The 14,136-nt window shown below is 37.9% G+C and overlaps 1 protein-coding gene across 1 annotated transcript in view; it reads left to right on the top strand.

The window, feature by feature from the left end:
- Positions 1 to 14,136, top strand: part of nrm (neuromusculin) — a 194,256-nt gene that overhangs the window by 133,820 nt on the left and 46,300 nt on the right. Inside the window, exon 5 of the mRNA XM_028323573.1 lies at positions 8,785 to 8,942. Coding sequence (XP_028179374.1) covers positions 8,785 to 8,942 — 158 coding nt within the window. The remainder of the gene's footprint in view (positions 1 to 8,784; positions 8,943 to 14,136) is intronic.

Genomic DNA, 14,136 nt, shown 5'->3' with positions numbered 1-14,136 from the left:
CGAAAAAGCCAGGTCGGAATTTGAGAAATCGTAATTTTTAGGGCAAGGAGACAATTTTTGATGTACAAGGGTAATATTGGTCACGATGGTTTTGGTGAACTGATAAAGTGTCAGGAATCCATAATAATTATTGTGAAGTTTGTAAAGATGGATATAATCCAAAAGTATTAGACTATTAGCGAAAAATGCTCGGGTCACAGAGTAAATTTTGATAAAAACTAAAAGTTCGTTATCACCATAGAGATATAGAGAGATGCCAACTAATGCGCTGAGTTCGAAACTCAGTGTCGCATTAGAAATTCACACACACAAAGTAATCAAAATAATATGTGCTCATTATCCACTGCGGTATCAGTACTGAAAATACGAATAATCTGTAGTACTACGCAAGCAATGTAAACTGTTTACATTATGACGTCTGCAGCAGGTGCTATTGGGCATATTGCTGCGACACCGGCCCCGCCCCCTTGTCACATCTCTCTTTAGTTTCTGTGATTTGTGGATCACATAGAGCTAGGAAAAAAACTCGGTAAATAATAAATGATCCTTTACTTAGAAAACTAACTTTTAAACTACACCAAAGAATAGGTAACTAAGCTAGGTAGGTAAAGGTAGTAACTCTAGATAAGTATGTATAGGAGGTTAATTCCCTTTCATCATTGTGTAATGTCACCTAACCTGTGCTCTAAATCATGAGTCTCCCTACAGGTTTTACTGGGTAAGATTTTTATTTAAGACCATAGACTAGAGGTGAGATTGTGGTCAAACTTAGTAAAAAACAACATTTTACGAAAAAATTAAACCATCCAAAGATTCTCCAACAAAAACCTGCAAACAGCGGCCCATTATCGCAGCAGTGTAGCCTTAATTATTTATCTTAATGTACATAAATAGACGCGAATAGCGGCAGAGTAATTACAAACATTTATTCTTTATGTCGACGCGTCCAAATTGGCCGGTTTTTGTAGCGTTCCCGGGATTTTTCGAGACCTTTTATTATTGAAGAGAAATGGCGGCATACTCCATCAAGTGGCTATTTAGTAAATTTTTGGAGGCGCAGACCTTCGCAATATTCGATTCGTGGTCGGGTCACTTTGGTGTGGATCTGTATAGTAATTAGTTATCTAATTAATAGGTAATTAGATAACTTTAGTACGTAAATTACCTACGCACTCTACGAAACAAGCAATTTGGTAATTTTTCATTTTTTGTATTAGATTGAACTTGGGAGTTGGGAGAAAAACACAACCTGTTATTCTTGTACACACGGCCACAGTGTTAACTATCCATTTCCGGTATTGCTCTCGCTCTCATCAAATGGTGATTCTTTGCAATTAGAACGAGACGACATGACCGACTGTGGGCAGGTAACACAGTTGCTGATAGTAAAGTAAGTACTTTTATTTTTTGGGAGTTTCTCTCTCTCTCAATTAAAATGGGGGATTAGAGTTTGTATGCAAAACTTACGAGGTAGCTCAAGTTGTTTTATCATATTAAAATTTGTGGTTTTCTTAACCAAGAAAGTACCTTTTTTATCACAAAAACTTTCTATTTTTTTTACCCTTGTTAGCGAAATCACCGTCAGAAACTAGTCAAAAACCATCGATACCCATAGTTTACTGTCCCATCACTAGTCCAGACTGTTACTTCAGTGATTAACCACACTTTCGTCTACACAGGAGCGTATCGAGTGCGTATTTAGCAAGCCCAGACCTACCTGACTAAAATTTAGCTATGTCTGAAGTCTAGCTAGGTAATTCGACAATGGTTATTAATACTAATCTAATATTTCTTTCTCTGTCGTTCTTAGAGTACGTGAAAGAGACAGAGGCTCTACTTTTATTTAACAAAATATGTAGTCTGTTGTTGTCACTTGGAAACATATTTCAGTTAGATTAAGCCTAGGCGCAGACCACCGATTTTTTGTCGGCCGATAGTTTAGTCGGGCAGTTGATCAGTATGGGCATGTATGGAAGTGCGCACATTACGAGTACACCGATTCGATTTGGCCGATTCTTCATACAAATTAAAATCGGGCCCAACTATCGGCCAACTAAAAATCGGTGGTCTGCGCCTAGTCTAAGAGTATGTTACTATAGGTAGTTATCTGTCTACACACATTATTTCATCTTATACCTATAGATCTAGCATCTTAAGTAAGTCACATTGACTTACTGACTCGGTTAAATGGTACACCTGTAGTTGTATTAAGCATGATTTTGCGACAGAAATGTAGGTGTTATTTACTATGTTCTAACTGTACTATAGTTTCCAGTTGGAATATAATGTTCGTGCTAATGAAATCATAATATGACCCAAACTAAGCAGAGATTGTACTGTGCTACAAATGTTACGTAATATTATAAGAACATAAAGAAAGGGTGCTATGTGTCTTTAGTAGTAAATAATCCTTTAAAGTGGACCGAAGACCTGATAAAGGTTGAAGGCGCTGGATGCAGGCCACTACCAATCGTGGGATGTGGAAGTCATTGGGGGAGGCCTATGTTCAGCAGTGGACGTCCTGTGGCTGAAATGATGATGATGATGAATGAAAAATTTAGTATTGTCGGCCGTTTGGTGTAGTGGTTCGAAACGGACTACTATTCCGGAGGTAGCGGGTTCGATTCCCGCATAGTACAAACATTTGTGTGCATGAACATATTTGTTTGTATTGGACTGGGTGTTTTCTATGTATAATACATACATATGTATGTATTTACAAAAAAAAAGTATTTAAGTATGTTTATATCCGTTGTCTAGTACCCATAGTAGCTTTGCTTAGTTTGGGACTAGAAGCGCAGTGTAAAATGTCCAAGGATACTTATATTATTTATATATTTAAATACAAACGGTTGACTAGCAGTTAAATTAATGTTCAACTGCCTTTAATTCTATAAGTTTTCCCCTACTAGATAAAAAAATACTTTGTATGTAATGTTGTTGGTAGATTGATTTGCCTTAATAAATAAATAAGTCACTAATAAAAGAAAACAGATGTACCTACTATACCAACGTGTGTATCGATTTTTTTTTGTGTCAATAAACTATTTCTATCTATCTATCTACATAAAAATGAATTATTATAACCAAAAGTACTACGAACTAAGTTTAGACATCGAATCCACGACTTCTGGCCTAGACAATCTAATGAGCCTTCAATATTAATTTTCAGATTAGTTTATAGACAACAAACAAACACATTATGTATTCATACATTTATAATGTCTGCCCAAAACTTAGTAAAACTAAACACGACAATGTCCGAAACAAAATCAATTTAGTGCCACGACTCAATGGCCGTATTAATATTCCGATACACGCCGTAACTACGGGCCGTATTCAAAATACGGCCCAACGAAGTTCGGATATTAATTGTGTAATAAAGAACATGTTATTGGATCCTCTACAGAGAGGGATTTAGGGTTTATTATGGTATGATAAGAATTTTTATAAAAAAGGATGTTTAACGATGTTTTTAGAGAGTATTTTGATTATCCAAGATAGGAAAAATCCTGACTTCAATTTTGTTCAAGATTCCTGATATTTCAATCTAGGTTATTTGTTAGTTTACTTCCACTTAATTTATTTTCGACTAGCTTACCTACCGCCCGCGGCTTCGCCCGCGTGGAATTTTGTCTGTCACAGAAAAACTTAATCACGCGCGTCTCTGTTTCAAAAACCGGGATAAAAACTATCCTATGTCTTTTCCCAGGACTATCTCTATGCCAAATTTCATCAAAATCGGTTCAGTGGTTTAGGCGTGAAAGCGAGACAGACAGTTACTTTCGCATTAGATATAGATTTATTAGTAAGTATTAAGTAGGCTCTAGATTTGCTTAGAAATAGGATAGAACCAAAGTGTTTTTTGTTCCCAATGAAGTTAATTTCCCGAAAATAATTTCAATAAAAACTCATGAAAAAAACTTTAACTCTACCACTGCTCTGCTGAGAAGAAGCAGCGCAATAAACTCAGTCACCTTTGCTTTATTTACTTAGCTCACAATTTTAGACGTTCATTCTACGAATGAATTTCCCCACCAAACAAGGTCAGTGGTCCCAAGAATAAAACCCCAAAATAATCACCACTAAAAGGGCCCCAATACCGCCCAACCCGGCCCTGTGTCTTCGGGAAAATATACCCTCATATTTTACATACAGGGCACATTAGGCTATCACTTAAGCAAGTTCAGAGCGTACTTCGTAGCAATTTTGAGAGCCCACCCGATAAATTGGCAGACCGTATAGCTAATAAGTGGGAAGATAGTGTCGGTTAGTGAGGGGGGGAGTCGATAGATATATCGATTGATAGACCGTCAGTTGGTAGTGATGGGACTGTTCATATTTGTAGTTATGTCGCTGCAACTCCCTTGTAGCTTAGAAAGCTTGATATCGACGGTTAAGAACCAAACACTGCTATCTGCAAAAAATCAATTTTGCAAGAGAGCACAAAAACGTTTTATAAAATTATTTTTTGAGATATCAAAACAATGTTAGTGTTTATCTCTAGTATTGTGGCAAACGATACTTGGGGTAGTGATAATATTTATTTCTGCAGTTACAGTACTAATAATAACCTCTGTTTATCACCTGTCATCCGCTTTGTAGTGGAGGGAAGTCGAATCTTAACTTCGAACTCCTCCTAAAGTATGACCTTCTAATTGATTTCGTTGCGGGTCCAATAACAGTTTAACTTTCCCCCGGGACAAACTTGACCTTCATTGGTTGGGTTTTTATGGCGGTCAAGCTGTAGATCCTGGCTATACAGGAATTGCAGCGGTGGGAACGAGAGGTGGGAATAGTCCCGAAGTACTAATAATGCCTTATGATCGCTAATAATACCTTACAGATGACTGATTTATCCACGAATTTTTAAAGATTAAAGAAGTTCTAAGCTCTTTCACTTATTTCTAGTGATGTCTGCCTCCCGCACAAAATACATACGAGTAATGTTTACGTAGTTTTCTCGCATTTATATCGCACAAACTACGAGTAAGAGTATACAACAAGAATGTTTCTTTACACGCTCTAGACCGTTTCATATAAAGACGTAGTGTACGTGAGAGCATGCTTCACCGCATTGACGGTGGGATGCACTCGACACGAATTGTGAAAAAAGTATGCAAAATTTTCTGTTTGTGACAGTACACAACTTGATGCTTAAATATTCCACATTGTGCAAGAGGGTATTTTGTGAGAATAAAGTATTTTTCTAGAAGATATTTCCATTCTCAATACACAGTGTGTACTTTAACGAATATTTTAATCAAATCTCATCTACAGTTATTTCAAGATTGTAATATTGCAGTAACGGGACTATTCCCACCTCTCTTACCCACCGCTGCTGTGTAGCCAGGATCTACAGCTTGACCGCCAATAACCCAACCAGTGAAGGTCAAGTTTGTCCCGGGGGAAAGTTAAACTGTCATTGGACCCGCAACGAAATTAATCAGAAGAACATAGGAGGAGTTCGAAGTTAAGGTTCAACTTCCCTCCGTTGTAATTGCAGTAGGTACTTTACTAATAAATTGAAATTTAATTTCAAAGGAGCTATTGGATATTATTAAGTGCAATCTGCCATAACTGTTTTTCGATAGGCCATCCATGAATAGTCAATCTTTTCATTTTCCAACAAGTTTATCGACAAAATTAGTGACATTACTAGTAATTGTGTGGTACGATGTAGCCACCTTGCAGTATTGAGCGCTGGGGTGCTACAAGGCAGACCCTTACACGTGGACTGTGTTAAACCATTTTTAAAGAAGATAAAACTAGAGTTGTTATGCCACGTTTCTTTTATACGATAAAAATATAATCTTTTTTGGACTCAACATTAAAACAAACTTAAAAGACTGAAAATTAATAGCAATGAGAAAATTTCAATGACTTTATTGTTGCACCCACAAGATGGACCGACGACCTCATAAAGGTAGCAGGAAGGCGCTAGATGCAGGCCTAGGTTCAGCAGTGGACATCCTTGATGATGATGATTGTTACAAAAAATACATTAAATTGTAGTACAGTTTTGTGAAAATGTTCTGTCTTTTAGTTTTAGATTTATTTTAATCGAATTGTTTTATTCATTTTCTTCACCAATAGTTAGTAATGAATAAAATATATTACAATGGCAATACTGTCTTTGTATTTAATTTAAATTTAACGCGAAGTCGTTACGTTGACATTAAAACTTTCCCATTCCACGAATTGCGTTCTTTGTGTTTAATTACAAAGTATTCCCAAAAATAAGTTCAAAGTCAAAGTCAATTATTATTGAAAGATTCAAAGGCCTTTACATTGTTTGCATTGCGTACTTTGAAGTTATTTCGTTTTGTTTGATTTAATTAAATTACAAAGAAATCTAAAAGCTTTGAGAGATCGTATGTCTGTCAGGGTACTTTATACTTTGTGTAGTGGGTCTTATTATCTAATGTAATATTAATACTTTTATATTGATTCAGTAAACGAGGCCCAAAGTAAATAGAGCCTGGCTGTAGTTAGAATATAATGTAACCAATAAGTAGGTTTACTAAGAGGGTAGAATAAGGATCATTCAAAATAGGTTACCCTTTAAGCCCTAAAAATTATAGAAGATGAATATTGACATGTGAAACCCATCTGTTCTCATACTAGGAATTTTATATTTATACGTTTTGTAAAGGAGTGTAATATCGTTGTTAGAAGATTTAAGTGTTTTGAGTTTTTAATAGTGAAGCAAGTTTTAGATATTATACCTCAGTTACCACATTGAACACAATTTGTATACTTATTCTATATTCATTGTATTCAATACAAATATTCACATCCAAATAAAATACAGAAGCTATCGGCACTTGTCGAATAAAAGCGAGTTTATTTCCGTAATAATTACTGTGGCATCTGTGTCGCAGGTAGACTGTTAAATCGGACATTTTTTATTTACAAGATAAGTTCTTGGTCTGCATTATTTGATCCCAAAGTATAATCAGGCCGAAGGTAGAAGCGACCTTCACCCGGAATCCTCAACCACAGACGAACTGGCTGTCTTGCCTTTAACTGCAGAAACGCAATATGCTCTTAAAATTGATGTTATGGCGACAGACTTAGGAAAGATGGTGGTAGCCAGCCAAGCGGACTTAAAAACAAGTCTTACTATCAACCAAAATTCCGGGTGTCATAGTCATTTAGACTCGATATTCGATAGTCAATTGTCAAAAACTTTATCTGTGAGAGCCTTTGGCGTTTTAAGCGCTCTTGTTTATCAGAAAAAAATCTTTACCTCTGTAGCAACATGTACAGAGATGAAAGAAGTATGTGGACACTGCCACAAGCTCCTTAGCATGTGACCTAGCTCCCCAATTTGTAGGTATTCTAGATAGACAGTCTATTTTTGACAGACTAGAATTAGACAGGCATTTCGTAGTTAGGTAAGAATTAAGCTACCATTCTACCCCATTTTTTTTTTTCAGATTTTTGTGATGACTAGAATATCCCATTCTCGTTACTTTTTGAACTTGTCTAGACCCACACTTACCCCGTAACATCAACCCTTATCCGTTGGAGGCCAATCGGCAGGGGTCAGATCGACACGCCCCCCCTCCCTTAACCCCACGTCTGGGCCAAATAGACCGGATCTGTTATATTATTAGCCGCCTGATGACCGGTGTCTGTTATTGGTAATAAGGGGTCGCAGGATCGATTCCCGACGGTTGGTAGAGTCAATTATGTAGACACAATGTTGTTGATGCTTAATGGCATGTGTGAACTGAAGAATTAGGACTTAATTCTTAGGAAAATAGTGCTTTATTGAGATTATTTGGAAAAGATTCAGTATTTTGCTACGAAACATATTAAAATACCCCTTGAACTTTTCCAAGGTTTAATGTAACTCCAACACAGTCGGCTTAGCGACAAATAGACGTATTTTACATACTATTATATAAATTTTGCGGAACTGAACTAGAACTTTATCTACTATAGCAATACTTTTTTGTAAAAGAACAGGCGACCAAAACTCATTCTTTTTTTCTCCCTCTAGCCATCTCTATTTCCTCTTGTCCTCCACTCCTCTCTTTCGCTCTCTACAATCTCAATATTTCAATATTTATAACGATTTGTGCCGTGTGGGGACGGCCGTAAAGAATACAATTCCCCACCGCCAACAGGAGGCGTGTCGTAAGAGGCGACAAAATCCTGTAGCACGAGATGGGCAGCAGCGTCTGCGTGCGAAATTTATAAAAAACTGCGCTCGCCAACCCGCCTGCCAAGCGTGGCGAGTATCGGCAATGATCCCCCCAATGAGGAACACAACAGCGACCAGGCCCCCAGTCTCCGGTAGCCCCGCAGTTCCTGGCTACGGTAGCGGTCAGGATAGCAGCGGGGCGGGGGGTGCTAAGAGCAGGGAAGCGCTGGACGCAGGCCGCTACCAATCGATCAACATGGAAAGCATTGGGGGAGGCCTATGTTCAGCAGTGGACGTCCTATGGCTGAAATGATGATTGATTATAACGATTTTACAATTATGTTTAAAGTCACGATAGCCGAACGGTGAAGGGGTCGGACTTGTCGACTCGAGATCCGAGGAACGCTGGTTTGAATCCCACCGCCGCTCGACTATTGTGGTGAGCCCACTCGTAACACAAGCTTATTTAGCTTAATACGAGGGACTGACGGGAGTATTAGTAATTTGTGCAAAACCAAATGGCTAAGTCTTTAAAAAAACACTTGAGGGCTATCTCTTACAGTACCATTTGTCTTCCATTGGACTCAAACCCCCACCAGCTCACAATAACAATCTGTTCTCCCTTCCAGTGCCTCCTAACAAGACGTTCATCAAAGGCGTCGGTGAGCACGCCACCCAAGGGACCCTTCTGACGCTGGTGTGCACCGCCTCTGGTGCCAGGCCTGCAGCGGAGATACAGTGGTTCAACGGGACCGACAAGATGGACAGACAGCAGTACAACATCAATGTGAGTACCTACGCAATTATTAAATTCAAACTAATACTACATTACGTTCTTCCTTAGCCATGATGGGGAGTGGGAGTGGCTCGTGGTGTAAGCAGGCCTCACACTAGGTGAACCAACGGTCTGATTAAGGTCGCAGGAAGAACCTGGATGCGAGCAACTCACGACCGGTCGTTTTGGACATCCTTCCCTTGGTGGAGGATTTTATCCAGCAGTGAAATTATGATGAATGAATCTACGTTCTTCGCTGCGCTTGCCCGTACGATACCCCCTTTCCAGAATCCTAAAGCTCAGCTATAAATCTACATGCTATGTGCCTACACGGTGACCTTATAAAGGCCGCAGGCCTCTAACCTTCCAATCTGGAAATCATTGCGGGATTTTTAAAACATACTTCATCATCATCGTCATAATTTCAGCCATAAGACGTCCACTGCTGAAAATAGGCCTTCCCCCAATGTGTCTTATTTATTTTAATCTTACGAGCTTTTTGATCTTTTACAAGTTACCCTGTATAGATTCGACTCTACTATCCAGTCCAAACAGATTTTTTTAAACAAGTGCAGTGCAGCAGATCCCAGGATTACCCTTCAAAGAACAAACTAACAAAACTCTCTTCTTTTAGTCTCCATATATAAAATACTCGGACCTTTATTATATGCTGACTTCAAAATTTGATCCGGTAATAAAAACGCGTTCCACGTTGCTCGTATAACCGGGGCGGAATCTACGTCACAACGGAAATTTCGTCACTGGGGATCTTTATACCATACGATTAAGAATCGGAAAGCATTAAAATAGCAATATTAACAAGGTAAGGCTGCGTTTCTATTGGTTCTTTATAAAAACATACTTACCCTCGCATATCTCTGGTGGAAACGTAGCCATAAGGGTATAAATGAGTAGGAATATAACAAGTTAGTAAGTAACCTACGAGTTACTAAAAAGTATAAAACGACCGCGGAAATTCCTTTAGAGTTAAGTGAGTTTGTTCTACTATAACTATAAAATTAAACGTGAATAATTGTAAGGATGGTTGTGTAACTCTTTCACGCAAAAACTACTGAACAGGTTTTGATGAAATTTGGTACAGAGATATTTTAGACCCAGGGAAAAACATTGGGTAAGATATTATAATTTTGGTTATAAAGATTTTTATTATTATTCTGTAACACACCGAAATCCACTCTTGTAAAGTCACAAACAAAAATCAGTTACGAATAAGTCTTATTACCAAATAAAAGAGTTAAAAGATCCTATAGTCATATAAGAGTCGCATCGAACCCCCTAAAAGCGCTCACTATTCTCGCTCCTACTTCGTTATTTCAAGACGAGGATGGTCTACGTGATTTAGTTAACTCCACAGTGTTTAATGAAGACGGATGGAGGAGCCGCGCCTCGTAAGAGCTGATAAGGTTTATATAAGCTACACAGTGGTGTTATAAAAGTGGTATATGAAAAATAATAACACCGATAAAAGGGCTCTTATTCTACTTACCCTACTAATATTATAAATGTGAAAGTCATGGGGATGGCTGTTAGGGTAAAAAGATTATGCGACATGTAGAGGCTCTTTAAGAGCAAATTATTTGTAAGTACTATCACAGAATAATAATAAGTACTACGTACAGAAGTTTTACTTCGCGAAGGTATTTAAAAAAATGTATGCTCAATGTCATTAACAATATGGTTGGTCTGTCTTTGTCTTGTCCTTTTGGTCCATTTTGTTGACAAACGTCAGTGATCGGCACTGCGCCGAAGCTATAGGGCTGACTTCGGTAAAATGATGTGACGTGAGGTGCCAAACTGCGGAAAATGGCGGAGGAAATACATGATTTAGCATGAATTATCAAGAATAATATTAACTACTTATTTACATCTCAGTGTCTTTAGGCAACTTAAAAAAGTACACCATTTTCTTTATTTTCTTCCATCATACACAAGAATACGCATGCGTGAGTCAATGTTCGCTCGTATGTGAGGCCTTGTCGAATAGTATCCTGTAGGTGGGCCATCGTGCGTGTTTTGTTTTCGATGTAAACTCGCGGAGATGAACAGGCCTGGTACTATTTATTAGTCTACACAATTAAAGAAATTTTGACTTTAATTTTGATGGATGGATGTTTGTTACTTTGTCACCCAAAAATTACTTAAATCATTTTGATGAAGCCTAGAATAACATGTAGGTTATTTTATAACGATTTTGCAAACCATGCAGGCTAAGCTGCAGGCAAATACTTGTTCACTTTAAAGATAAATTCTTCCAGTCATCATAATACAAAAATGTTTTTTTTTTGATGTTATGGATATTACGTGTCTACCTTCATACTAGTCATCATAAAAACACTATTTTAATAGTATTTCCAAAAGAAACTTAATGTAATCCTACTAATATTAAAAACGCGAAAGCTTGTATGGATGTTAAAATATGTTTGTTACTCTTTCACGCAAAAACTACTGAACGGATTTTGATGAAACTTTACAGTATTATTGTTTATTACCCAGAATATATATGTATATTTATGACGATCTGTGACAAACTAAATTTCACGCGAGTGGAGCCGCGGGCAAAAGCTAGTACCTATTATAATAGAAGTTACATAAAGTCAACACTAGAAACTAACTGAAAAACGGCGTAACTCGAAAATTAACAAACTAACCGATTTAAGGCAACGCAAACTCGATTAAGCGGTTTTCAAATATTTGACCGAGGAACCCCGAATTAATTGTGGAATGTAATAGAATTGTTCAAGGCTTTAAGCCTTTTGATTCGTTGGGCGGAACGTTTTTTGGATTCCAAAAGTTAGGTTTTAATTTGTTAGGACAATTATTTTTTACTTTTTCGACTGCTTTTGACGACTGTAAAGGTTTTTTGCGGATCTGTTTGAAGCGGCCCTCAAATTTGATTGCTTTTGGGTACTTTGGACGTGTTTTAGAAGTGTTTTATAACACTCTTATACAGCTTTTAGTCTGTTTTCGTGGTAAATATGATTGTACAATGTAATAAAGTACTTTTAATGAAAGCACAACAACAACGTACTTTTATACTTATATAACTAATATTTTCAATGTATCGCTGTTGGTTTCAATTCTGCTTATAAGTGATTTTATATTTAAAAATCTTTAATAAGACCGTGATCGTATCATTATATGAATAATATTAATTAATACACGTCACAAAATCTTACTCTAACCAAAAATTCAGAGGTGGCTCGATATCAGATCATTCAGTACGCCCTGATATTCACAAACGATACTTGCTTAAGTGAAGCAGCAAATCAAACGCACAGCGTTGAATAGAGCTCTGTTATTGGTTCATGTGTCACCCTGTGCGTCCATACGCACTGTGAGACTTGGAGTTTGTGAATACGGGCGATAAGATACTATCTTGGATTGAGATTATTCTATAGGTATTTGTATAAACTCCCTGAGAATGCATCGTCCATATCAGCTCTATAGACTTTAGCTATAGACGATGCTACGTATTTCCGACGGACTGCCGCTGAATTTCTCCGAGGCGCCACCTGCCGTCCGCCGTCCGCACTTAATGGAACATAGACGGCGTAGAGTCGCGAGTGTTTAGTTGAAACCCCTCGTGGTAATATGCTAAAGATACGTTGCACCGCTTTTAACCGTGATTATAACAATAACCGGTGTTTTTTGTATGGAATTTGACAGATTTTAGACTCTTTTAAGTTTGTTAAAGTAAAGTAAGGTCGTAAAACCAAGCCTAAATGTGCCTGTGATACGAATGGATTCACCACAATAGTCCCACTCAATAGTCACCAAAATAGTTCACTATTTGTTGGTCCAGATAAAGAGAAAAAAAACTGTGGCGGTCTGGGCAATGACTACTTTATTGTAAAAACATTCGACATGACAGTTCAATATAAATTGATATCAGTACGTGTGGGACATATAAGTGCCCTGAAAAGGATTTTCATTCGTTCGTTCTGAAAGGTTTTTGATTCACATTAAAATTTTTCGTAAACAGACGACTCCACAGTTTTCCCTGTCCGGTCGTCGCAAGGTGTGTCCGGCCCAATAAGTCAAATTCAATAATGCTCACAAATGAAACGTCACAGATTTTATATTTTCCGACGGAAACTTTGTTATACTGTTTCTGATACTTCGAAACTTGGACATGAAGGAAAATAATTAAATAACACTTTGAAAAATGTGTTCCACTAATTTGTACAAGACTAGAAAACTTGCTAAGAAGTAACACTGTCTTTAATTTGACATTGACACAAATGTTTTCTTAAGTAACTAGCTTACCCGGCGAACTTCGTACCGCCTATGTAGAAATAATGTAGCACTCCAATGGTGAAAGAATTTTTCAAATGAGTGCAGTAATTTAGGAGCTTATTCAATACAAACAATCAAATCTTTCATCTTTATAATATTAGTGTACATTTGAGTAAAACTACATTTGACTGTAAAGTGAAATATCGTTGAGAATATAAAAATTTGACGCCCGTATTCACAAACATTACTATGAGGTCTCACAGCGCGCGTGGACGCACAGAGTGATACACGAACCAATCACAGAGCTCTATTCGACGCTGTGTGTTCCATTCGCCGCTTCACTTAAGCAAGCGACGTTAGTGAATACGGGCGTCAGTCTCCGTTTCAGGTCCATTCACATCATATCCTATACAAAACTGCCAAGGTCTAATGGCACGTACGTAAATGAGATCATCATCATTCCAGCCATAGGACGTCCACTGCTGAACATAGGCCTCCCCCAATGATTTCCACAATGGCCGGTTGGTGGCGGCCTGCATCCAGCGCCTTCCTGCTACCTTTAAGAGGTCGTCGGTCCACCTTGTCCACGCTGCGCTTTCCGGTACGTGGCCTCCACTCCAGGACCTTGCTGAAAATTGTGAATGAGATAATTACTATTAAATTTCACCCCACACTTTACCAAGGCTGCATCATTAATTACATGCAAAAAAGGCTTCACCGCCACCGCTAACTACCTGAGAGCAGAAAAAACTAAAAGTCGAGCTTAAAAGCGCAAAAAAGCTCCTAAAGGAGAAAGAATTAATCCATCCATCCTTCACTGTCACAGGGTCAACATAAAAACTGAGTTTTCACGGGAATTATTTAACCATCAATCCATCGAGAGGATTCGACTTTATTACACTTTTAAATTGCTTCCCGGCATATTTTAGGTAATCAAATAAGTGAAGGA

Source organism: Ostrinia furnacalis, unplaced genomic scaffold (assembly GCF_004193835.3).
Source record: "Ostrinia furnacalis isolate ACB-3 unplaced genomic scaffold, ASM419383v2 OfSCF0651, whole genome shotgun sequence".
Lineage (NCBI taxonomy): Eukaryota > Metazoa > Arthropoda > Insecta > Lepidoptera > Crambidae > Ostrinia > Ostrinia furnacalis.
Note: the sequence above shows the minus strand (reverse complement) of the source record. Positions and strands in the feature narration are given on the sequence as shown.